This window comes from Eucyclogobius newberryi, unplaced genomic scaffold (assembly GCF_026437365.1).
Source record: "Eucyclogobius newberryi isolate DKJ021-1_F unplaced genomic scaffold, fEucNew1.0.hap1 SCAF_8, whole genome shotgun sequence".
Taxonomy (NCBI): domain Eukaryota; kingdom Metazoa; phylum Chordata; class Actinopteri; order Gobiiformes; family Gobiidae; genus Eucyclogobius; species Eucyclogobius newberryi.
The window spans coordinates 19086422-19111216 of NW_027316500.1; the positions used below are offsets into that span (position 1 = coordinate 19086422).

Here is a 24795-nt window from a genome sequence, read left to right on the forward strand (position 1 = left end):
AGGTACAGATTGGGTGACAATTTAAGATTACAGACACATCTGAATGGACATTGGGACTGAAGTGTCAGCTGCTGGCAGACAAAACATGGGACACCAGAAGTAATCAGGGCTTGTGGGACTGTTCATGCACTTCAAGGTTGTGCGTACAAAGTGCCCCTCCACTCACTTCAGTCTGACACAGCCTTTTATTTGATTCAGTTCAATTATACAGGAATCACAGAAACTAGAAAAATGAGCAGTCTTTGTGGACCAGCTCCAGCATCCCCACACTGGAAACATGCACCTGGATACTTGCACACTTACATTTAAGTCAAAAGCGTTTGTACCCTTCAGGATTTCTGTGCGTTTCAAGTGTTTCAATCTTAATACAAATGAAGTTTAGATCACATTTATTGGCGGGGTTATCAACTATACCTGAACATCATCACGTGTACAACTATCGGGGTATGTCAAAAATAAAAACGGTTATAGCACTATGTTTTGTGACTCCAGCAAACCCTAGTGTGGTGAAAGTGATAAATATACTGGCCAAACTATCATACGACTTGAAGAGTATATAAACAACTCCTAGAACATGGACAAAGTGCAGGGAAGATTGGATCGCCTGGAAACCAATACAGATCTAGAAATCCAGAAGGGTGCCAAAGCTTTTAACAGCACTGTGCAGACACTTTTTTTTTAGCTGTACATTTATCTGGCATGAGTCATGTTTGGCAAATGGTCATAAAAAACAAACATTTGAAAACAGACATTTCACATCAAAGCAAATTTCTATCTTACCCACAGAAAAGTTAATGTTACAGCTAGCAAGAAAAACACCACGGTTATACAAATGTGCACTCGTAACAAAATGTAGGAATATTACTGTTAAAGTATTTATAAATGAAGAGATGCCCATGTAATAAGCTATTTTGCAGCAACAAGAATGATGTCTCATTATCAACACATATCACCTGTCATCAGCAAAAAAGTCCATCTTTTGTGGCATTCAGTTCTGTCAACATAAAGTTATTCGATGGCCACAATTATATATCTATAGATAATTATAAATATACCACATTTATATTGTTGTTTAGATTGTGCTACTGCCATTGTCGCAGTGGTCCCAGGCAACAGCTAAAATAAAAGTCAATTTGATGGAAGTTGTGTTACTGTTCTTGTCCAAAGAGAAAAGGCTGGGGGCATTTTAGTGTCGTCTTTAGCTGCATTCAGGAGAACCATCTCGTAAAAACCAACCTCTGACCGTCCTGAACACAAACCCATGGAAGTAGTGGAGAGTTTGAGTCGACGTCGCAATCATTGCACTTCAGCTTTAAAAAAAATAAAAATAATTCTTAGACAATATATATTAAATGAAAATGGTTAGTGTTGCTAGTCACAACAAGGGAGTAGTAGTGAGGGTGATCAGATTTGTCAGTTATGGGTCATGGTGTGGATTTATGCGTTAGCGCTGATGCTCTGCTTGTACACAGCGTGATAGGCATTCCGCAGAAGAACGTAGGGGAAACAGGACTCCAGCAGGTCCATGGTGAGGAAAGGAGACTCCTGCACAATCTGCAACACATAATAACTTTCAGGGGAATGCCTCCAGCTAGCAAGAATATAATATAATATAAATATGCTACCATGTCCAGTAGCAGGTAAACAGACTCTCTGTTCCGTGTGGTCATTTTATCCGTCTCTTGACCAATCTTCAATAGGCTTGAGGAGGCCAGCTGAACACAGAAAACCATGCATCATTACCGGAGTCAAATGTTTCAGGTGTATGTACAATCCTCTCTAACGCAACACACAATCATCTTGCCTAATGTTATAATAAAACAGCAAAATAATGCAATTTAGCCATTATTAGGCCCGAGCCCCAGCAGGGCGGAGGGCCTATTGCTCCCGCAACGCTGCCGAAGGCAGCGTTGCAACTGTCTGACCAAACATGCGGGCTGTGCCCGCATGTTTGGTACCCCGTCGCCCCTGGCAAGTACAGTGAACTAGCCCATGCCGAAGGCATGGATCATGCATACTTACTCCTGCTATGACAGAAATAGTCAACAATTAGTGAATGGGCGTAGCCCATTCACTAATTGTTGACAACAGCAGCGCGAAGCGCTGCATTCCTCCAAAAACCCTCCTGGCATCGTCCCGTACGCGAGAATCTATGCCGCAGGCATGGGCCATGCTTGTATCTGCTCAAATCAATGGAAGTCTATGGGGAGTGGGCGGGGCATCCCGACGGAATAGGGAGTGACGAGCGCGTAAGCGCTCGTAATGATGATTCCACCCCATGACGGCATGGGGAAGGCTTAGAGCTTTCAAACGATGTATAATTTGTTGTTATAGTGGAAACGGCTATATTGTTTTTGCTAAAAATATTATTTTTTTTTTTTATTATTTTTCTTGTTCTGCTTTTTGAGCTCTAATTTTACCCCCTGAACATGCTCAAAAACTCACCAAACTTTACCCAAAATTCAAAATCGGCGAAAAATTTTGTTTTTTCTGGGCCATTTTTTTTTTCGTTAAAAAATGGCGTGACAACGCCACCGACAAAAGTCAAAATACATTGCGCCTATGGGAGACGCCCCGAGGTCAACTTTGTCGTAGAGCTACGAAATTCGGAACACGCATTCCTCTTGTGGCCACGCCCCCAGAATTACCCTATGCCCGCCATCTTCCTTTGAAAATGAAAACACGCTGTGTTAGCCATTTTGTTCACGTCAAACTTTGACGAACTCCTCCTAGGGCGTTTTGCCCACCGACTTCAAAATCGGCGGACGTCCTCTGGACAAGTGGGGCATCTAAAGTTATCCAATTTTTTGAGATACCTTTTACGGTCTGTGTGCGGCGCAGCCGCAAAGTTGGACAACTTATTTTGGGATATTGCAGATCTAAAACTTGTTCCCATTTGATCAAAACAAGTCCGATTAGGACCAAATTTGAATCAGTTGTTCAACTTTCTAGTTTGGACCAGTTTATGATGACAAAATTGAAATGGGCGCGATAGCGCCCCCTACAGAGTGACCTTTAAATTAACATTGAAGGTCAAAAATTAGTTTTACCAAAATTTTCTAAACTTTACCCAAAATTCTATTTTGGCGTCGCGATCAAAAAAGCCAATCAGACAAATGCCTTAATTTTTACGGCGTAGTCGTAGCGATGACATAAACCTCCCATGTTATCCCTATGGGAAAACCGCTAAATCTCTCGAATATCCACATTTTTATGTTTTACACTTTAACGAAGTCCTCCTTGTGCGTTTTGCCCACCGACCTCAAAATCGGTGTACGTCCTCTAGACAAGTGGTGCATCTAAAGTTATCCAAATTTTAAGGATAACTTTTACGGTCTCTGTGCGACGGAGCCGCAAACGTTTCCCAGAATTCTGACTATTTGGCCTTCACAGTGGCCTATAAACAATAGAGTTTTTCCAAATGACATGATATTTTGAACAAAATTCTAATTTGCCATCCTGATCACAAAAGTATGAGAGCCAAAGTCATATTTTGTACGGCGTAACCGTAGCGATGACAGAAACATCCCATGTTATCCTTATGGGAAAATCATAGAATTGCTCAAATCACCACATTTTTACGCTTCACACTTTAACGAACTCCTCCTAGGGCGATTGTCCGATCAAGTTCATATTTGGAGAATATCATCTACACAAGCGGGGCATCAAAACTTTTCCATATTTTGATTCTAAGTGCTACGGTCTCTGTGTGGCGGACCCGCAAATATATGTCAGAAATGGGAAAACAGCGAAATCTCTGAAATGTTCACATTTACGCTTCACACTTTAATGAACTCCTCTGTGGGCAATAGCTCGATCAAGCTCATATTTGGGGAAAATCATCTACACAAGCGGGGCATCAAAAGTTATCCATATTTTTATTCCAAGTGCTACGGTCTCTGTGCGGCGGCGCAGCAAATTTGACTGACACTTGTGTTCATTTGCACTGGATTGGCCATGTCCAATGTGTCGCCGTCTGTCAAGTTCTTTTTTTATTCAACACAATAAGGGCGCCATCTTTATCAAGTCGAAAGCGCAGAGTCGGAAGGCCGGCGGCCCGCGAGGGCCGTTGGATGCCGCTTGCGGCTTTAATTGATTTTTGGTCCTGTGAGTGCCATTTTGAAATCCAAGCTAAACTCATAAGATGTGAACAGCCGAGATACAAGACTAGACATAATCACTGTCTGCAATTGTAGTTTTACCGCTAAGAACTCCTTGAGCCGGTCTTCAATGCTTCCCTTGTGGATGGTGAAAAGCGCAGCAGCAATCTGGTTAATAGCTTTTGCCAAACAGTGGATGTTGTTGCAGTGTCCTGTAGGGGGCAGTTGACAGTTAGTTTTCACTAGAGAATTGTTCACTGCCAAACTAATGTGGATGTGATTATATGTGGAAAAAATATTGGTCCTCATTCATCATGAGAATTCTACAAAACAAAATTGTAATCAAGGCCAAATATATATATATAGATATAAAGTCAGTGGGAATACCAAATTCTAATTTCAGACATTTTTAGAAAATGACTACATGATTGTAAGTTGTGTTTTACAAATGATTACAAAAACACATTCACATGTCCTGCCGAGGTCTGGTGGAAGTCTAACTTGTGATACTTAGTAAAAAATACATATTTTGTTCATTTAAATAAAAATGTAAATAAGTGACTTGTTCCATCATGGGCGTGTTCAATCTTACCCTCAATGGCAGGGCTGTACTGCGACATGACGTTGCTTGCTAAAGTTGGTAAAGACACCGCAACGAATACCATGAGCAGGCAGGCAATCTTGTACTCCTCCTCTGGACTGATGTTCTCTAAAAAAGAAATATATTTGCATTAGTGGACTCAGAACCTCGATCCAGTGTCGGTATGAGGAGATGATCTTTACCGCTCTTCTGTGACGATAGAGCCACCACCAGGGCAGGGTCGATTTCACAGGGCAAACCGGCAGCAGAAGACAGCTCATACACGTTCATCGCCACCTGCACATTCACACAACTGTATTATCACTTTGTGTATCAATATATACACAAGTATACTGCAACTAAAGATGGGACGATGAACAATATCTTAAAACACAATAAAAAGGGTAGCAAATATCATTTGTGGCACTTTTTATATAATCGTGATAATGACCACGAAGTACAATTCTGTTATTGTAGTTGTTTAAACATGGAACATATTCATAATATTTAAATTCATATTCATATCCATTACATTTTTAGACAGTTAAAATGTAAATGCAATATTATCGTTAACCGCAATTATTGTGCCCATGATAACCATGATATAAAATGTCATTAATGCCCTTGCTTCAACATACAGCTATTTAAAGCCATCAACCAGAATGTTTTCATGTGTTTTACCTTCATGTCTGTTTCTCTTGGAATGTGGTCTTTGAAGTCCTCCACTGAACTGACTAGGAAAGGAATGTGACAGGATAAGACCTGAAAAGAGAAATATGCAAAGTTTGAAAAATATTGAGTTGAGTTTTAATGTATTCTGAAAACTTGTAAGTGCCGTACATCTCTGAGAGCTTCCTGGGCCAAAGAGCGGAATGACAAAATTACTCCAATTATGGTCATTCTCTTCAAGACACTGTCCACAGCTATAAACAGACGGTACCAGTCACATTATATTTTGTACCAACCATTGCAAGTCTCACAATGATATTTATGATTGATAATTTGTTGTTTAGTGCACTTACAGGTAAGCTTCTTAAAGAGGGCAGCCATATGCTCAGGTTTATCGAAGCTGGTCCTCATCTGGGTCAACACTTCCATGTTCTCTACCACAAGTTTCTACACAGATTATCAACAAGGACAATGTTATATTATTGAAAATAAATGTAAGGGTTGGGATTACTTAACTATCTTCATGTCAAAAGACTCACCTTGAGCTCAGCGACCTGAGAGGAGATGTGCCACATGAGACTCTCACTGAGGAACTTCATACCATATGGTCCAAGGAGCTCTGACAGTGAACGCATCTCTGCAATCACAGAAACACTTGAGGTGATGATGGTGGGGAGGTGGTGGGGAGGTCATGGGGAGGTGGTGGGGAGGTGGTGGGGAGGTCATGGGGAGGTGGTGGGGAGGTCACGTGGACGTAATAGTAATTTTGTGGGGCTTTCTGTTCTTACCAGAGATGTCCGAGTACTCCTCTGCGTTGAAAGTGAGTTCATTTTCAGTGGGCAGGTTCACAAAGGCCTTCATGGCAGGAAAGTAGGCAATGTGTCCATTACTGACCTGACGCAGCAAAGTCTCCAAATACCTACAATATAAATGTAGAACAATAATGATTAAAAATGTATACATTATTTGGTAGTCTTTCAAACTAAATCTTCCCCACGGCACAAAGATCTTTCTCTCGACATCGTATCGAACATCTTTCGACCCATTCTGACCCAAATTTTACTAAGAAACCTACTTTGAATATTGCACGCACAAACCATCTTTGGGACTGGATATATTGGGACATATGAACATAACTTAAAACATTGAAAACAATTTAAATAATTTGAGTTTAATGTTACCTTATGTTGTCTCTACATTTATCAGTGGAGGATGACTATTTACATTAATTATGTTTAGGTAAAAACATACGCAGATAAAAAGTAAAACGTTTCAGACTGTTCAGCTGTACAATAATTTTATTAACTACTTGACTTTGTGTCCAGGACAGGAGAGCTACATCCCTGCATGTACTTAAATTTGGAATAATAGTTAGTGTCTATTTTGTCTATCGTTTGTGTTAAAGTGAGCATTCATGTACCAGTTAGTGTACAGGCTGGTAATGGTAGGCTCCCCGTGGCTGTCCAGGTGCTGGGTCTGCTGCAGCAATACGTTGTTGAAGACCCGGGTGATGTCGATGGTCACATAGTTTTCAATGGACTGTAGCACGGTCATGTAGGCTCGCACACTGGTCAGCAGCTCACTGGGCTTGGCTATTTCCTGAGTGGCTTGGTTGTACATAGTCATTCCCACTATAGACCTGAACAGAACAGAACATATGAGATCTTCCATTCGCCAGCCACCTCATAACTGTATAAAATGTGTTAACAAGATTTAACTTTCTCTACCATAGACCTAAACTTTGGAAACTGTTAGGGGAAGTTTTTTTTTTTTTTTTTTTTTTTTTTTTACAGAAAGTGTATGGAATTGTTAAAATAAATAGTATTATTATTTATATCATCATCATCGTCATTGTTATCATATAAATAAGTATTTATATTGCTATCTTTGCTGCAATTAATTTAATTTGATTTAGTTAAAAATAATTACTTAGTGAAGCGGATTTCCAGGTGGGAGGTCAGGTATTCTCTGGGGGTGAAGGTATGTTCCCACACCACCAGGTTTGGCACGTAGTTGATGGAGAAACAGAGCTCAGACAGTGCAGTGTGGAGTTTGTCCAAACTGTAGATGTGAAGACAAATAAATTACATATCTTGTCACCACCAAAAAAAAAAAAACTTTAGTATGGGGAAGAGATTACTTTGTAACTAGCAGGCGGTTCTTCCTCATGCTCTCCACTCCAGGCTTCTCACGCTCGGGTTCGCCTTTCTTCCCTGTGGCCTTCTTGCTCTTTTTATTCACGGCTTGGCTAATGGTTTTTGCACAATGCTTTGGGAGAAGCTAAAAGTGACAAAGAAAAAGGGAATAACTGAAATTACACGTTGGTATAGCATTTTGCAGACTGTTCCTCGAAATCTAACTATTCATGTCTTGCATTCTTTACATTTGCTCAAGTCATGTTTTTTGCAGCACAAGACCTTCAGTAGGCCTTTATTTGTACTGAGACAGTGGAACATTAACCAAGGCAAAAGTCATAGGAGAGAAATCATCATCATAAGGTTCTATTCAATGCTGCAGAGATCATTTACCTGGTCGCTGAGTGTACACTGCTCCGTGCAGATATCTGTGATTAGGTTTCGGGCTTGTTTAGCCATCTCATCCAGAAACATATTGCACAAAGACAGGCTTCGATCCCCAATGTGGTGGCGCTGCATGGACAAGGATTAAAAAGTTGAAAAAACAGTCATGAGTGTGATGTACTTTAACGTGGAACGGACTCACCTCCTCAGGACAGAGCTCATGGGTACAGGACATGAAGTGTGTGCAGAGCAAAGGAAAGCAGATGGAGTGGCGGCTTTGAGAGGGCAGCTCCAAACACTGCTGGAACATCTTCTCAAAAGCACGACTGTAAAAGCTGAATCACAATACACACAAGTTTAAATTAAAACACCTCTCAGAATGGAACTTAATACATTTTAAATAATGGCAGTCGGATTCATTATTGAAATGCTTCTTCTTAAAGTGAACAATCTTTCTATATTTCAGAAGAGTCCGTTTACAATGCATTTGATGCAATCTTACCAGAAAATCGATAGGTCTGATGTCTCCACCAGCATCTCCACAAGTGAGTCCACCATCTTGGTGTGGAAGATAATAGTGTTCATCATTTTGCCCAGCTCCTTGTGGTCAGCAATACCGAGGCTAGCTTTAGAGACACTTGTGTATGCCTGAAGAGGAAAGCAATGACAGCCATCACTTCCAATTTACAGGAAAGATGAATGATTTTATTCCAAATGCCCTGTCTTAGTATAAAGGAAAGTTACCTGAAGTCTAAACCAGTCCAGTCTCATTCCTCTGAAATCGAACACTTCTCCATCCTCCACTGTAAAGTATAGACACATAGATCATTTCTCAGCTCCATCTCACACTGGACAAAGTTAAACTCACCTTGTTTAACACTGAGAGAAGTCATAGTGTTGACAAATGAAGACATGATTATGGACTCATCCTCAGGACACACAGACAGGTTCTGCAAAGTTCACACACATCTTGGTTAGTCGGTTACGGTTTATAATCACTTCATGGGGCTCAAGTGGCAGGTAGAGTCCAGTCAAATGAACAGTACCTGCACCAGTTCGTTGAGCACCACAGCATCAAAACCAGACAGGTACTGCACGTAGTAGCGCTGCATGACAGGGCCATATTTCCGAACATGAGCACGAAGTTCCTCCATGTAGAAAATCAACTCTGCAATGTGCCTGCCCATCACAAAGAAAGAAGGCAAGGCAAGGCAAGGCAAGTTTATTTGTAGAGCACATTTCATACACAAGGCAATTCAAAGTGCTTCACACAGCAGGAAAAATGCATTCAAATCACAAAGAAATTACAGAAATACAATAAAATTAACTAAATTAAAAATTATCAATCCAACTGATTTTCTAAACTAATAAAATCACAAACAAAAGAGAAGAGTGCAACGATAAAAATTAACTACAATAAAATTAACTAAATTAAAAATGATCAATCCAACTGATTTTCTAAACTAATAAAATCACAAACAAAAGAGAAGAGTGCAAAGAAAATATCCTTTCAGTCATATGCGCAGCTAAACAAAACTGTTTTTAGCTTAGATTTGAACATTGTCAGAGTAGAAGCCTGTCTCACATCTTCAGGAAGACTGTTCCAGATTTTAGCTGCATAAAACTGAAACGCAGATTCCCCATGTTTTGTCCTGACTCTGGCACCAGCAGGAGGCCGGTCCCTGAGGTCCTCAGAGTCCGAGATGGTTCATATGGCACTAACATATCCAAGATGTACTTTGGTGCTAGGCCATGGAGAGACTTGTACACAAGCAGAGCTGCTTTAAAGTCTATTCTCTGAACAGCAGCAAATGGCGCATGTGAGAATTACTTTAATGCCATATTTACACAACACACGTATGTAATGTGCCTACTTGTCAATGAAGTCATCAGTGCTTTTCTTCTGGATATTGTCTGCATGTCGAAGCAGCCATATGATCTCATCACGAGCAAAAGACAAGGCCATGAACACGAACAGGGCCTGAGGGAATTGACAAAACGTGGATCGAATTAAGTATTTTCAAAGAAATTCCATAACATTCATTAACTTTCTTATTCTTATGACTGGAATGGACTCAACCCCCAAAACTCTGGACTAGGAAGAATAGCTGAATTCGTGTGTATGCCACAAAATGCTCTTGCATTATATACCTTAGGCCCGAGGAGTCCGGGTTGATCTGCGAGGACAGTGGCCAGCTCTTTCAGGGCAGATCTGAGAAACTTGCGCCTCTCTCTGTGCATGGAGCCTCTGCAGGACCAAGAGCAAGAACATTATTATTATGCAGCTTGAAAGACAATCAATGAAAGCTTGCAAAAGATTCAAGAGAGAAAGAGAGAACAGAAAAGCCAGAGCAAAAAAATTTAAAATACCATGCTGAAATAGATTAAAAGTGTAGAAACAATAAAGCCAAACTTACGCATGGGACAGGGCTTGTTCTTTGCACTCTCTGATGTCGTTGATTCGTTTGTTGTAGCTAAAAAAAACATGAACCTGTCAGTCAGATCAGTGTAGTACTATGTTCAGATAAAATTCTTCAAGCTGATTGGGTGAAGTGTCATAACAGCTGCACTAAATCCAGATGAGAGAAAAGCAGATGCATCTTTCCAAACTCACTAATGTGCCTCCCTTTGCATGTTTAAAAAAAGTAAAAAATCCAAGTCTATATTTAGAATAGGCCGAAGTATTTCCAGTCTGGACATTTTGTCTTTAGCTCAATCTACAATGTAAGATAAGTGTAACATTGTAATGTCCTCAATGGCCGTGTTATCAGACGATGTTAAAACGAATTTGAATATTCTTCTGTAGAACGAGCTAGTCACTCATCAGAATAAAATAAAAAGATTTGTATTTGTATATATATATATATATATATATAAAATCAGATGTAATGTATTCATGTATTTGTATTATCTGATGTAATGCAAATGGTGGGTACCCTCGGATGTTGACAAACAGGTCCTCTGCAGCCTTGTGGATGTGGAAGACCTCATCTCTGAACAGACATAGACAGGTGGAGCTCTGCAGAGCCAGCTTCCACAGAGAGAGTGCAGCTGCATCGCTGTTCAGCACCGAGTGGCACAGGATGAAGCCAACTGCAAAAAGCACATGTGGCCCATGAGAGCAGAAACATGTACACATGGCCAGGTTTCTTCCATCACCATGTAAAGCCTCATCACATAACATTTGGCCAAAAAGTAAGTATTAAATAAAGTAATAACTTTATGTTTTTATTTCAATAAAAACCTTGAAAAATATGCATCCAGTGGACATGCCTCTCTACAGACCTGACTTATAACCTGGGGATGGATATGCCACTTATCTCCATGGAAATTGAAATGCTTTGCCTGGAATGTTTTACAGTATTGTATAAGACTTAACATCATGGAGAATGTTCAAAAGTATGGCATTAACTTCCCATCACCACAGATTCCGGCTGGCACAACCATCATCAGAAATGTCACAAGGTGAGGCTTTAATGGAATGAACAAAAGTGTTTTTATGCTGCTAAATTACTTACAAACAATCCACTTTTCCATTGCATCCAGTGACAGATATTCACAAGGCATCTGAAAGTAACCAAAACACATGATGAGCGTGCTTATTACAAGGGCTGTGAATGAAAGATGGTGCCGCAGACTGACCGTGTCGGACTGGGCAGGGTTCAACATGGTGGATGGAGCAGAGATGAGCGACAGCAGCTGAGCGTTCCTCCACTGGTCTGCTGAAAGGTTCCGCCGAGGATAGACCATCTGCAGGCTGATCAGGGCATCTGACAGAGACTGGAGCAGAGGAGGCAGAGTCAGAGAACTCATTGCTAAAATTATTTTTATTCATCCTTTCATCGTCTTCAGTTTGTCTCTCAAGACCGGTTTTTAAATGTATCTGCAATTATATTGGAATAATGTCCTGTTCTAGGCTAAAATGAAAATGGAAACTAGACAAAATGAACAAAAGTATAATAAATCTAATAAACTTACCTTTCCATGAGGAACAAATTCTTCCATCATTTTTTTCAAAGGGTTTTCATAGTCCACTATCAGCTGGCCTAAGCGTGGGTATTCCCGATCACTGTGGACAACAGCTGAGTTAGAACAGCACTATGAGCATTTCCCTTTTTGCCTGGCACAGCACAGTTCACAGGAGCAATGCTGTAGGCATACATGATCTAAAATCATGTGATAGCATGTGTGTGAGTGCTTGTGCCTCTCATTTTGGATGAATTAGCAGTTTTTAATCATTTGAATACAATTCAATTATCGCTGAGAAGTGTTGCATAAGTAATACAGTAAACACCGTTGCTCTGTGATAGAGTGGATAGCACGCATGTCGGCTCCAAATTTCCTGCATGTCCTTCCCTCTCTCTCTCGTCCCCATTTCATACTACACTGCCCTGTCCAATAAAGCCCAATTACTACAACACGACAGCTGCTCCTCAAAAACACGTCAGTCTGTGTGAGCAGAGGGAGCTGGCTCGAGTTTACCTGGCTCCGTGGGTCATCTCGTGAGCATAGTTGTAAAGTCCAATGATGGCTTTCCTCTCCTCAATCCGAGACAGAATGATCATCAGTGTAGTGTAGGTCACCACCAGATCAAGGTAGTTTTTTGTGAGGTCAAAGTTCACAGTCTTAAAATGGAAAAAGAAAATTAAGTTACGATGGGAGTTTTTTTTTGTTTTAGAAAGACATAGTTTACTTTTACACATTCTCCAAAGTTGGATTTTTGAAGTACAAATGTTCAGGGGCCCAAACATATTCATCCTTTATAATGTTGACCGTTAATTGCTATGGCAATGGTTGCTAAATTCTCATCTCTCCAAAACCCATCCATAAACACAAAATATATAGCTCCATTGAGTGTGCAGATGCCACTACTTTGCTTTTACCTTGAGTACTTACAATATCAAAGAAGACTTGGCAGACATCAATGGTGTTGAGCAGCTCGCAGACGTGGTCCTGGAGATAATTAACATACAGGTGAGACCCACTAATCTCCTCTGATACAAGGAATATAATAATGTATGTTTAATGATAATTTGTGTAAACTATTGTCATCACAAAATAAACACCTCTGTAGTACCATGCCTCTAATTTACAGGTTGTGTTTCTGTCTGAACACAAGTGAGCTTAAGTACAATGTTGGTCGTCTATGTATTCTTACTTTGAACTCCATCACATCCACAAAGGTGAAATAGTAGAGTGCCAGGTTCTTCAGAATCTCAGATTTCTCCTTCTGGAGCTGAGCCAACTGTTGCTGTTGAAAGGCCACACACATGAATGAATACTCACTCTACTCAGGTGATTATATGGATGCAGTTGCATTTGAGAAGGAATTGAGCTTATTCTAATAAAGAAAGTGTCCAAAGGCTATTTTATGACGAACAGATCAACTACTGATCAGAGTGTACATAAAGAACATCTGATCATTTAAAACGCATGTGTTGCATGACACAAATGTCCCAACAAAAGCGTGGACAGTGGAAACAATGGAGTTTTTTTTTTTGCCATTTTTCAAATAAATTTGAATCTGACAAATAAATCTGAAATTGTAAATAATTTCACTGCTCCACCATTTCTCTGCCGTCTGTGTTTTTGTTTAATTTGTGAATCTGGAGGAAGGAGAAAAGATAGGTTGGCTCATGACCCATAAAGATCAACAAACTCATTCATTCTTATAGTGAACGTGGACGTCATTTGAAATGCTTATTTACCATGAATTTAACAGAATCTATTCACAGTGATTGATGCTGATGACATTTTAAACTGCCTATGGAAAAGAGCTTTCATTCACCTTCATCTACAGGACTAACTCAAGCACACAACATACAGCCAATGAGATACAAAGAAACTAACACCCAGAGAAAGCAGAGCAAAGCAAAAGCCACTGAGATGGAGCTTAAAAGAAATATACTTTAGGTACAAACTCAAATACAAACTTACCAAAAAGCACATGTCCGGTATAAGTGCCATGTTAGCATCATGCAAAACACAAACGGACAAAAACAAAGCAGATAATAATGTAAGACAGTCTGCACACTTCAGGTCAGTGCCAGCCAGTGCCTCAACACACAGACAGAGAGCACAACACAACAGTCCAACACAAATACAGGCAGGATACTGGTGTATTGACGCTTTACCAATCTTTAGGTCCTATATTATGCTAAACTGACTATTTTGAGCCTGTATCGTTAAATGGTCTTTACTCGTTTCCTCCTCTATAATTGATCTGGAGTTGCGTTTTGGTTTGTTTGCTCATGTTTGAGCACAGGAGAAGAGCTGGGCATCTCAATCCTGAAGGACCCGTTTCCATTATTAAGCCATTTTAAGGCTTTGACTCTTGAGCGATTATGTATCCTCATCCTATTATTTTGCGATATTAGTCAAAATCTTGTGGGAGAACCATGTTTGTGCATTCATAGCCTAGCTGTTGCCATAAACAGATCTTATGTGGTAGTTTACCATCTTTACAAGGTATTAGGTTAGGGCTAGGTGATATGAGAGGGGAAAAAACACAATTAATCAGTTTTATTTCCTTCTTCATATCGATCAGTACAAATTTTCAATAAGATTTTTATCTAGACTTATTAAATACAAATAAAGTATGTTTCTATAATTCATTGAATGGAACTATACAGATTTTAATCATTTCTCTTATTTCTCTAATATTATATTATTAAAATAGTCAAATATTTTTTAAGTGTGAATTCTCCAAACCACAAGTGTGGACCTCTTGATTAAAATGCTCCAAACACAACATTGACGATTAGAAATGACAATAATTGCACAGCCTTAGATTAGGTAATCCCGGGTTGAACAGAAATAGTATTCAGAAGGCAGTCATCGTTGGTAAATGTGGTTTATTCCAAAGAACACAAATAGAATATGGGCTAATAATGTGAACTGAATGTACAATTTGAATACTCACGTTGTTGTTTCGTGTTTCCACAGCAGGAAACTTTCTGACAATGAATTTAACTGCGGACTCCAGGTTTTTATCAACGAGATAAGAAGGTTTGGCTTTGGGATCTCCACACGCCTGTAACAGACAACACAAGCAGAGAAACTGAGCATGGGAAACACAGATTACACACACACACACTCACACTCACACTCACACTCACACTCACACTCACACTCACACTCACACTCACACTCACACTCACACTCACACTCACACACACACACACACACAAACAAACACAGACACAAAAACAAACAAACACACAGACACACACACACACACAGACAGACACACACACACACACACATACACAGGTTGTGTTCATGGCATGGGATGTAATTGTATTATTCTAAAAGAGAGCCATGGTTTAAAATTGAGGGGGCATACATGTATTCAAGAGGTAGGATTTGTTCTTAAACTGAAAATGTAGATGCCTTAACAGCATCGTTTTTTGTGGTTAATATTTCCAATTAGTGATTAATTACTTATTAATTGCTAAGGTTAAACATTTTTGTGAACCCAACCTTAGGTTAAAACACAGATCACAGACAGTAGATGCAATAAAAAAAACAGAAAAGCTTTTTTGCAACCTCTTGTAAAGACTTCTACATTAATAGTTTTATTAGAAATGAAAACTACATGTTGTACATCGATGTTTCATTCAAGTTGGCACAAATGAATATTATATGTTATACGTTATATTATACACGTCCAAATTATTCATACACTCTGTCACTTATTGCATAATTGTGAAAGATTTTGCCCACTTCTTCCCAACGTGATCTTAACTTCTAAAATGTGTGATACCGTGGTGCAGTGGTTAAGGTCATTGCACATGTGGTGTGGCTGCAACCGCAGCATTGTAGGTTTGCTTACTGATCAGCTCGACAATTTGCTGAATGTCTCTAGAAAAGCCTTCAGACAAAAATAAGATAAAACGCAAGTCATGTTTAAACTACTTCAAATCATTAAATGGCATCTGGATGGACTTCTCTAGTCACAGAAAATTAAAATGCAGTCATTTGCTGGAAATGCAACGTCTACAAGATGTGAAAAAGGTTCTTAAGAATAAAAATATAGCAGAGTTAGAATTGAGTATGAGTAGTTACAAGTGCAACGCCAAGTTTGCTCATTCAAAAATGTGAGCACAGCAAATGCACTCTGATAACCAACAAATAACTGAGCAAGAAGGTGATACAACGTATGTGAATAAAGCTAATTCAATTGTAGCCTATTGTACCACATAAGGTACAAAGTACCACGTAAGAAAATATTTGACTTTGCAAGTGCCACTAGATCAAAACCAGTTATTTTAGTTTATTGTGACTTTTCCAGGTCTAAAATTAGGACTAAGTAAGATCTAAAATATAACTATTCAATTGCTGTGCTCCATAGAAGGATTAAATGGCTTGAATGAAATATAAAGCTTATTTTATTTTAATTTGCATTTGAATCCACGTACCACAGTTTGAGAAACACTGACATAAGTTTCAAGTGATGTACAGTGACTCGAGGTGAATATTAGGTCTATGATAAATGCATAGTGCCTAAATATAATTTCAAATACTTTCCACTGGCGACAGACACAGCTAAGCAGGGTGGGACCTGGCTAGCACTGGTCAGTGCTTACTTGACCGATGGTTAAAGCAGCGGCTCTAGATCAAATAGTCCTGTTGTCTTTATTCAAGATACTTCACCCACCGTCTAATATGAATGCGCTGTGTGAATGATTGGTGTGGTCAAAGGGGCTGACGGTGTAAATTGGCAGCCTGCCTCGGGGCAGTTATGGCTACAGTAGTAGCTTACCACCACCGAGTGTGGAGTGAATGAAGATGTCTACACAAGCAGAGGTTAAGGACGAGGGCTCTTGTGCATAGAGAGTAGGACAAGCTCCAAACATTTGAAAAGGTAAGTACCTAGAACTTCCCTTTATTGCCTACACAGCAATTAGCCACTAAACATCGCAAACTATGACAAACCAGGGCTGCCATGGTGACCACACACAAGTAAAACCAGAACATTGTTAGAAAACATACATTACTGCATGTGAAAGTGTTAGTTTATTTGACATAAAAACTAACCAACCATGTACCGTAATAAACATTTCTTAAATGTTTAAAATGTTGTGCAGGACAAATTGCACAAAAATGTAGTAGGTCACAATAGATAAGATAGATACTTTTTGTTAAGCATCACAAATTCTACATTAATTGGTAAACTTTTGAAAGCGGAGTGGAGTTAGATATTGACTGTTCTTGTTTGTTGGCAAATGTAATAATAAACATAAAACAACTATTTGTCTGCACAACCTCCAAATAAGAAGACGTATGTTTTTTTTACCGACCCAATAAAATGAATGGGACTGAATTGTTATATCAGCAGCATCAGTGGAAGGATCTATAGCCTGAGCTGCACTACATCACATACACACCAACGCACGAATACAGGACTGATGAGTATTCAAAGAGGAGGTTATAAAGGACACACCACTGTACATCAATGGGAAGGAGATGGGGCTAGTTTCTAGTCATTTTACACAAAGCAATATTGTCTGATGTGATACCAATATTGGCACATACATAAACCACATAATAATGATTATGATTATGACACCATGCATATCAATGAGGCTGAAGTGCAATACGGCTTTCATGGTCACTGACTGTGGTTAAGAATTCTACAAAGACTAAACACTTCCAAACACTAATTCATTATTCAATATATAAATATAAACATTGCCTATTCGTTTTCGATAAGATGATAAACATTATGGACCTGTCCCGCTAATATTTAATATTAACTACACAGACGCTGTTCCGGAAAGGAGCAGGTTCAGTTTTAAGCACATCCTCTGCATGTGGTGATAACAATGTAATCCAGATCACCTCCATCTGACAATATGCTATTTTTGTTTCAGTTTTTTTGCGGTTTAATGCAGTTCAATGATCAAACGACAACACTTTTCCACACCTACACCTATTGGTCAACCTCCCTAAGGCTTTGCATAAGTGACAGATAGAATTAACCAATCACAATGAAGTATGACAAGCAGATGTCTTCATATACCACTTTTTATAGCGATACTAAGTGTGGGTATGTCCTCATAATAATAAAATGTATGATCTGGCTCCAAAAAAATTGTGATAGATTTTTTTTGGCAAATCAGAGTGATAGGTGGTCTTTTATACCAGCAGCAATTAGGCTGCAAAATGCAGAGTAACCTGGGGACTACTACCCAGGTAAAAGAAGAAGGGGAAGCGGAGGAAGAGTTTAGCCTTCATTGCATCAACATGTAGTTGCATTTTAGTGTTAGGGATGAATACAGTATTTCTAGCTATATCCCAAGCCTTAAATTGCATAAAGTACATGTTTTATTATTCAGCCTAAATCTGCTCTGCAAACCATAGCGTAGATTGCTGTGTGCGATTATCAAAGTGTCGATAGAAATGTATGTGCAATGACAAGGTGTCTGGGTTATAGTCCAAACACAGAAACATATTTCATAACACTATACAACAGTAAACTGGGTGAGGCAGACTGAAATTAATCCCTGCTCATCATAAACAACAGCCTCTCTTCAATGTCTGATGGCCCCGCACTGGTTCCAAAGACATAAGAATTAGGCAAACTGTGAAGTCTAACCAAACTCCAAGTTTTCTGTTTCACAAAGAGGTTTAAATAAACCTGACTCAGAGGGGAAACTCCAGCCTGATTCACACAGAGGTTAGTCTAATTCTGAGCCTGTTGCTGCGACTAACCTGATCTGGAGAAGGTTTTATTCCTCAAACTGGACTGGACTGTTGTCTGATCAGAGTTTAACGATTTGACTTGTATTCATTTCGAATTATTTATTCAACTAAAAAGACTTAGTTACAGCCATGACCTTTTATCAAGTTATGCACTGAAAATGTGTTGCAAACATCAGATTCATGATAAATACATCGGATTGACGTAGATTTAAAAATAAACTAATTCAACCTCAACAACCGAGATGTGAAAGGAAATGAGCAACTACCACTTTCATCGGATTATAAATATTAAAATTGTATGTATTTGTCTTTTGTTACTAATACTTCATACATTTCTAAAACAAAATGTGCTCCAACTATTATATTCAACCTTTTTTTCCTAAACTATTTATATTAAACTTGACTGATCAGTCCAAAGCATGGTCCAGGCACAGGACCCAAGCTGGCACCATCTCTGGTTTAACACTGCCCTGGTGAATCCTCTTTTCTGGGATCAAATCTTCAAACACACAGAAATTGAAACTGAAACTGAAAAAATATCAAAGCCAAATACCATCCAAATTGCCAATATCAATAGTATTATTCTAAATATTAGATTTGTATTCAGTGTTGTCTATTGGCACAGCTGCTCCAATTCTTTTATTCTATTGTTAACATACAATAAAGGGAGGAAACTTAAATGGTGTCTGGCACCAAATCAATCCAGTAGTTTACAGTCAACTAAGAAAGGCTTTGATTTCTTTACATTAAATCTGAGCAGGGAAGGCCTGTGTGTAACTGAGCTATAGAATTACCAGATCCACAATTTAGTTGCCTTGATTATGTTCTATTCTCATTGAATTAAAATGATGCAGCTCAGCAAAAACCTTTACAATTTGGGCGTGGTGTAGCGTCCGAACACAGTTGGCACTAACATTACTGCAGTAAGTACAGAAAAGTCTCTGCTCTGTGACCGACAGAAGCGCCACTGTAAAGTGTGAGGAGGGGGACGAGCGCTGAGGAGGGGGACGAGCGCTGAGGACGAGCGCTGAGGAGGGGGACGAGCGCTGAGGAGGGGGACGAGCGCTGAGGACGAGCGCTGAGGAGGGGGACGAGCGCTGAGGAGGGGGACGAGCGCTGAGGAGGGGGACGAGCGCTGAGGAGGGGGACGAGGAGGACGAGCGCTGAGGAGGGGGACGAGCGCTGAGGAGGGGGACGAGCGCTGAGGAGGGGGACGAGCGCTGAGGAGGGGGACGAGAGCTGAGGAGGGGGACGAGCGCTGAGGAGGGGGACGAGCGCTGACGAGGGGGACGAGCGCTGAGGAGGGGGACGAGCGCTGCGGCGGAGGCAGACACTGAGCTCCGTCCCTAAACTCCAATAACCTGCACAACCACTGCCTCTCCTTTCCTCACATAGCTTAATCTTGTTAGTAATCTGAAGAGAAAACTGTGGCTTAAAACATCTAAAGAGTTGTGTTAAAGCCTTTTTATAGGTGCACCAATACCATTACTAGAATTGGTGTCAATGACATTTTCAAGACTATGACCATAGTCTATACTTTTCCAATTTATATTTAGATTAGATAATATGTAATCATTTCATTGTGTGTTTTGTAATTCAAAAGGCATTTATAGGCACTTAAAAACAAACTAAATTCACCTTTTAGGCACCATTAAATATTAATGATAACCTCTATTGCCCTGCTGTGCTGGTACTGTAGATTTGAATAGATCAGATATCGATTCTAGATCTCCGGATACTGATCTAATTGGCCAATCAGGCATGTATTGGGGGACAAACACATTTTCACCAGATCCAACAAAGTGAATATGGATATGCCATACTTCTTTAAGGCTTTGGGCCTTTAGATTTCAGTTGCAGAATTTATTCTTGACCACTATATAAAAAAACATCAGATACCACTAGTCTAGCATAATGCTAGTTTAGCAAATGCTAATGGTAGCAGCCTGGGTCAAAGTTCAGGGGACTGGTCTAAGGAAGAGTAAGTATTACAGACAAATAACCAACCATTATAGCTTAGGGTCAAGAGCCTACTCTGTTCACACAAACCGTGCACAAATCTATGGCTGCACCCAATCAGAGATTAACATAATCAGGCAGTTATTGTGCTGTGATTTGCACACATTTGACTACAGCTCCATAGTGTGGGCAGAAAAGGAAGCCTCACACAGCAGTGACATTAAGCAGCAGCCGCTTTAGTGCAGTGAGCCGTTGTGGTTTGGGTGGGACTGATGGTGGAGAATGACAGAATGGGTGGAGAATGCAGACCTGAGTCCTGTCTGTCCTCTCTCCATTCTGGGCAGCAACTGAACTCACAGGGTCTTATGTCAAGGGACATTTACAAAAAGACAGGGCATTTTCCCAGGAGTCACTTTTGTCAGCAGAGGTCTAGCAGAAAAATAAATGAAAGAGCTTAGGTTCAGCTGGTGACTGGCCGTGGAACCATCCACAAGAGTCAGATCAGAACGATTTTGGTGCATAATTTTGCTCTGATAAGTCCATAAAAGTGATCTGGAATTTGGGTGAATTTACATCACCCAGACCATGGACAGCTCTTATACGTGCATGAAACAAGGAAGACACAGTGTGTGTCAATGCAGCAAGGATTCTACTAATATTAATAAAAAAGCCTCAACTCTTGTGCAATATCTTTAGGTTAGGGACACTGCGTATATCGCTCAATGTAAAAGCTGCATGGTTTTGATATTGTTTACCCAACATTGAAGTGAATTCATCACAATGCATGAGGAGTATCTAGGGAGAATGTCTTGAAGTTGAAGGAGCTGGTTGGGAATCAAATTAATTTTAAAAAGGGAATAAGAATAATTGAGTGGAATAGTTTAACCTGATCTTTTGAAGCCAATTTGATGGATCTGTATTGGAATTGTATGCTTGAGGTTGTGTGCATATAATGGACAGTTTACATTTGTTGTCCCAAGGCCAAAAAAGTTTTTGTGGTCGAATAAAGGTTTCTATTAAATGTATAGTGTAGGGTTTGTAATTGTGACAGAGCTTTTCCATTAAAATACCTAGAAAATCCAAAAGGTATTAAGCCTTTTGCATTGGTTGAATACAATTGCTCTCAGCAGAACACATACAGAATATTGTATACTGTATTGTTTGGCACATAAGGGTTGTGAATTTGTGCACTCATTTTTACTTTTTTTAAAATGCATTTTTGCAGTGACCAGCCTACACAGAGTACGGTAAATGTGATTCAGTATGGCTATATTGCATTGAGAAATGCAGAGCGCAGCTATAATAGCCTTTATGGTCTCCTTGTTATCCATTAGAACACTGTAGATGCCCGCTGCCAAGTTAAGTTTGGAGTATAGCTTTACATTGTTTTGATGACACCGTTTGTGATTATATTTTAATTAAAATGTATAAGGTAAGAATAGTTTTGCACTTTTGAAGGTTTAAGTCTTGATGAGCAAAGATGTTGAACATCATGTGCATACTGCTTGTATGTTGAATCAGACACAATAGACATACAATAGAATAAAGATGGTCATTTTTTTGTGTCTTCGAAGCCTATATCGTCAAAGAGGATGACTTCACTTGGTGAATGATTATGGCTATATTGTGCACAGAATAAAAAGCACTGATTGGACTTGAATGGAGTCAGACTGAGACAGGAGAGAGGCTCAAGAAAGGACCAGGTCAGTAGTGGAAAACCAGGAAGAGGGAGGGAGGAGGATGGAGGGTTTTGTCAGTGGAAGGTGAGAAACTTGCAAACCTTCCAAACTTGTCCTTGCTGGATAGAAGAAGGGGGAAGCATTGGAACGGAGAGAAGAAGAGAAAGAAATCAAAACCAAAGAGCCATCTTAATACAGCTGCTGTCATTTACATCACATCCCACCCAAAGCTCAATCTTACAGCCACTTTGTAATAGAATAGAGGGAAAAAAATCATCAAAATAGAACATGCTTATATTGATCTCAATTTGCAGCGTCTGGAGCAGATAGTAAATGTCCACATGAAGCAGTAAAACGATGTGATCAAGAGGACCGCTCTCAGTTACTGATATATTCAGGGTATGCAAAATGCAAAAAACACAGCGCCCTGGGGGTGTATTGGAACAGTCACTAGGAACATTATTTTGTTTGACTGAAACATTAACGATAAAAAGAAACACCACAGCTTTTATTTCATATGATAAAAGATTATATAATATCTAAGCTGGTAATTACACCTGGATCCGATGGACAAACAAAAGACGATGCTTTTGTTTGTTATCGTTGGATTGTTTTGACCAATGGAGGCAAGAAAAAATGTATATACGTACATACATAATCCAAATGACACAAAAGATGCGGTGTTCAAAAAGCAGCAGACAGAAAAAAAAATGTAAAGTCTGGTTCGGAAGTATCATCTCAAACTTTCTAAAGTTTAAAAGAGTGATAAATGACGACACAAAGATAATTGTGTTGGTCAAATTAGAACAGTGGAACCAGATTGATACTTCATTATGCAATGAAATAATGATCACACACGTACAGCCAAAACAACAAAGAAGTTCATCAGATCAGAGGCAAAAAAACATTTTAGAAAAGCCAATCTCAGCAACAAATAGTAATGTATGTACACTAGACATAAGGAAGTGATACATTTAAACCTATTCAAACAATAAGAAAAAAGCCTAAAGAACAGAGGCAAAAATAATAAGTTTAATAGGTTTGTTGGTCTCAATAGGTCATAATTGGTGAAGTTATTTATTTCAAGTAAACGTTTCCCAACTAAATATGAGATCTTGTGTTTATTTTATCCAAATGCGAAAACCTGCAATTAAAAATTCAGTTTGCTACAAGTGTCTTATTTTTATAATTTCAATCTAAAGCAAATAAAAAAAATAATAAAAAAATAAAAAGGAAAGGAAAATTGTCTCAGAGTTTAAGAAACCCTGTGTTGTTGGCTACAGCTTGAACTGATAATGTGGCTGACGACCAGATTCAATAGTGTTACATCTCTGGACTCTTGGCTGTGTGCTACAGGGAGGGTGTCTGCTTCATAGACTGTATCTGGCCCATAGAATAGATCCGTGATCTGGCCCATAATAATAGATCCATGATCTGATCCATAGAATAGATCCATGATCTGGCCCATAATAACAGATCCATGATCTGGCCCTGTGGCAGAGGCGACGCCCGGTGCTAGCGCTGCTAGCGGAGGTTAGCTTAGCGAGAGTCGGCCGCCATTAAGATCCAGAAGTCGATGGACGCTAGCCTCAATCCACGGCCTAGAAACTGTACTTTAGCCCAATCCTGTCCAGCAGAATCTATATAAACGGTGTGTGTTTATTAGCCGACTGATCTAAATTATTCCCCGCACAAAACAAAGTATTTTAGTGAGATTTCTTCCATTGAAATCTGTGGACTTTACCGTAAGCAAGCTAACATCTTTGAGCCATAGTATACTTCATAAAAACAGGAATTCATATTTGTGTGGAGAAACGTTTTATAATCCAGACTACAGCATAAATACTATGTGTTTTATCACCCGATATTTCAGGCCTAATGTTTCTGAGGGCTCCTCAAAAACTACTACAGCTATGGAATATAATGAGGCTTTGAGTGCTTACGCACCTTCTTGATATTATAAACACGGGTCAACATCCCGATGCCTCTGTCGTTGAGGATGGTGAGTTTTTCAGCCAGTTTTTGCTGGCTGGGCTGGATCACACCCCGAGACATCTTCTCTCACTTCAGTCAACCACTCGGACTAGAAAGAAAGATAGACGCTCCTCCAGGCTCCGTGTGGACCGTGTACAGTATCCAGCGGTCCGGCTCCGAAAGGCTCCGAAACAACAGCGCTGATGTAGGGTCAGTGGAAGCAGCCCATGTCCCGAGCGTCGGGGCACTGCAGCCCGCCGTGTCCAGCTGGTTTGTGGGTTTGAAGGGAGAGTCGGGACGGGAGAGGCGGATGAGGGGGAGGGCTGCCCTGTGCCTGTTACCGCAGCCGCGAGCCCTTCACGGACCTATCGTCAAAAGGCAAACGCATTAGTAAGACTCAATTAACGAGCACCAAGACTTAGCCTACGTCCCTGTTGCGAAGAGGATTTGATAAGAAAACATTTAACTTCGATACGAACTTCCTTCAAAACCAAATCACTCAAATCATCAGTCCAGTCCACAAACTAATGGGCTGCTGGACGGTGTGGAGAATTGGTGGCTCAGAAATGGCAATCATGAGATATTTCAATGCATACTGAACTGTATTG

The 24795-nt window shown here is 39.8% G+C and overlaps 1 protein-coding gene across 5 annotated transcripts; it reads right to left on the bottom strand.

The window, feature by feature from the left end:
• Window positions 1–166: 166 nt before the first annotated feature.
• Window positions 167–24520, bottom strand: LOC140351686 (nck-associated protein 1). 5 transcript variants are annotated; one of them, XM_072437637.1, is made up of 32 exons: window positions 24161–24520; window positions 22315–22332; window positions 14791–14901; window positions 13027–13113; window positions 12765–12821; window positions 12351–12493; window positions 11847–11937; window positions 11511–11648; window positions 11387–11435; window positions 10805–10961; window positions 10286–10342; window positions 10020–10116; window positions 9743–9849; window positions 8915–9047; window positions 8737–8818; window positions 8613–8671; window positions 8371–8516; window positions 8071–8203; window positions 7878–7997; window positions 7490–7629; window positions 7279–7410; window positions 6770–6988; window positions 6138–6268; window positions 5889–5986; window positions 5703–5796; window positions 5521–5603; window positions 5362–5442; window positions 4884–4977; window positions 4693–4809; window positions 4203–4312; window positions 1626–1715; window positions 167–1554 (listed from the first exon to the last, which is right to left on the bottom strand). In XM_072437637.1, the coding sequence occupies exons 1-32, from the start codon at window positions 24266–24268 to the stop codon at window positions 1438–1440; spliced, it is 3399 nt and encodes a 1132-aa protein (XP_072293738.1). In that variant the 5' UTR covers window positions 24269–24520; the 3' UTR covers window positions 167–1437. The 5 variants fall into 5 exon arrangements, with proteins under 5 accessions (XP_072293738.1, XP_072293737.1, XP_072293740.1 ...); XM_072437636.1 differs by having other exon boundaries at window positions 13027–13119; XM_072437639.1 differs by lacking the exon at window positions 22315–22332.
• Window positions 24521–24795: the final 275 nt, after the last annotated feature.

Excerpts from the sequence above, each read along its gene's own strand:
- LOC140351686 (XM_072437636.1), bottom strand. The coding sequence starts at position 24,268 with ATGTCTCGGGGTGTGATCCAGCCCAGCCAGCAAAAACTGGCTGAAAAA. Across the intron at positions 11,436-11,510 it reads ACCCTGCCCAGTCCGACACG|ATGCCTTGTGAATATCTGTC; the intron begins GTCAGTCTGCGG and ends GGTTACTTTCAG. Across the intron at positions 7,998-8,070 it reads ATGAGCTCTGTCCTGAGGAG|CGCCACCACATTGGGGATCG; the intron begins GTGAGTCCGTTC and ends TTGTCCATGCAG.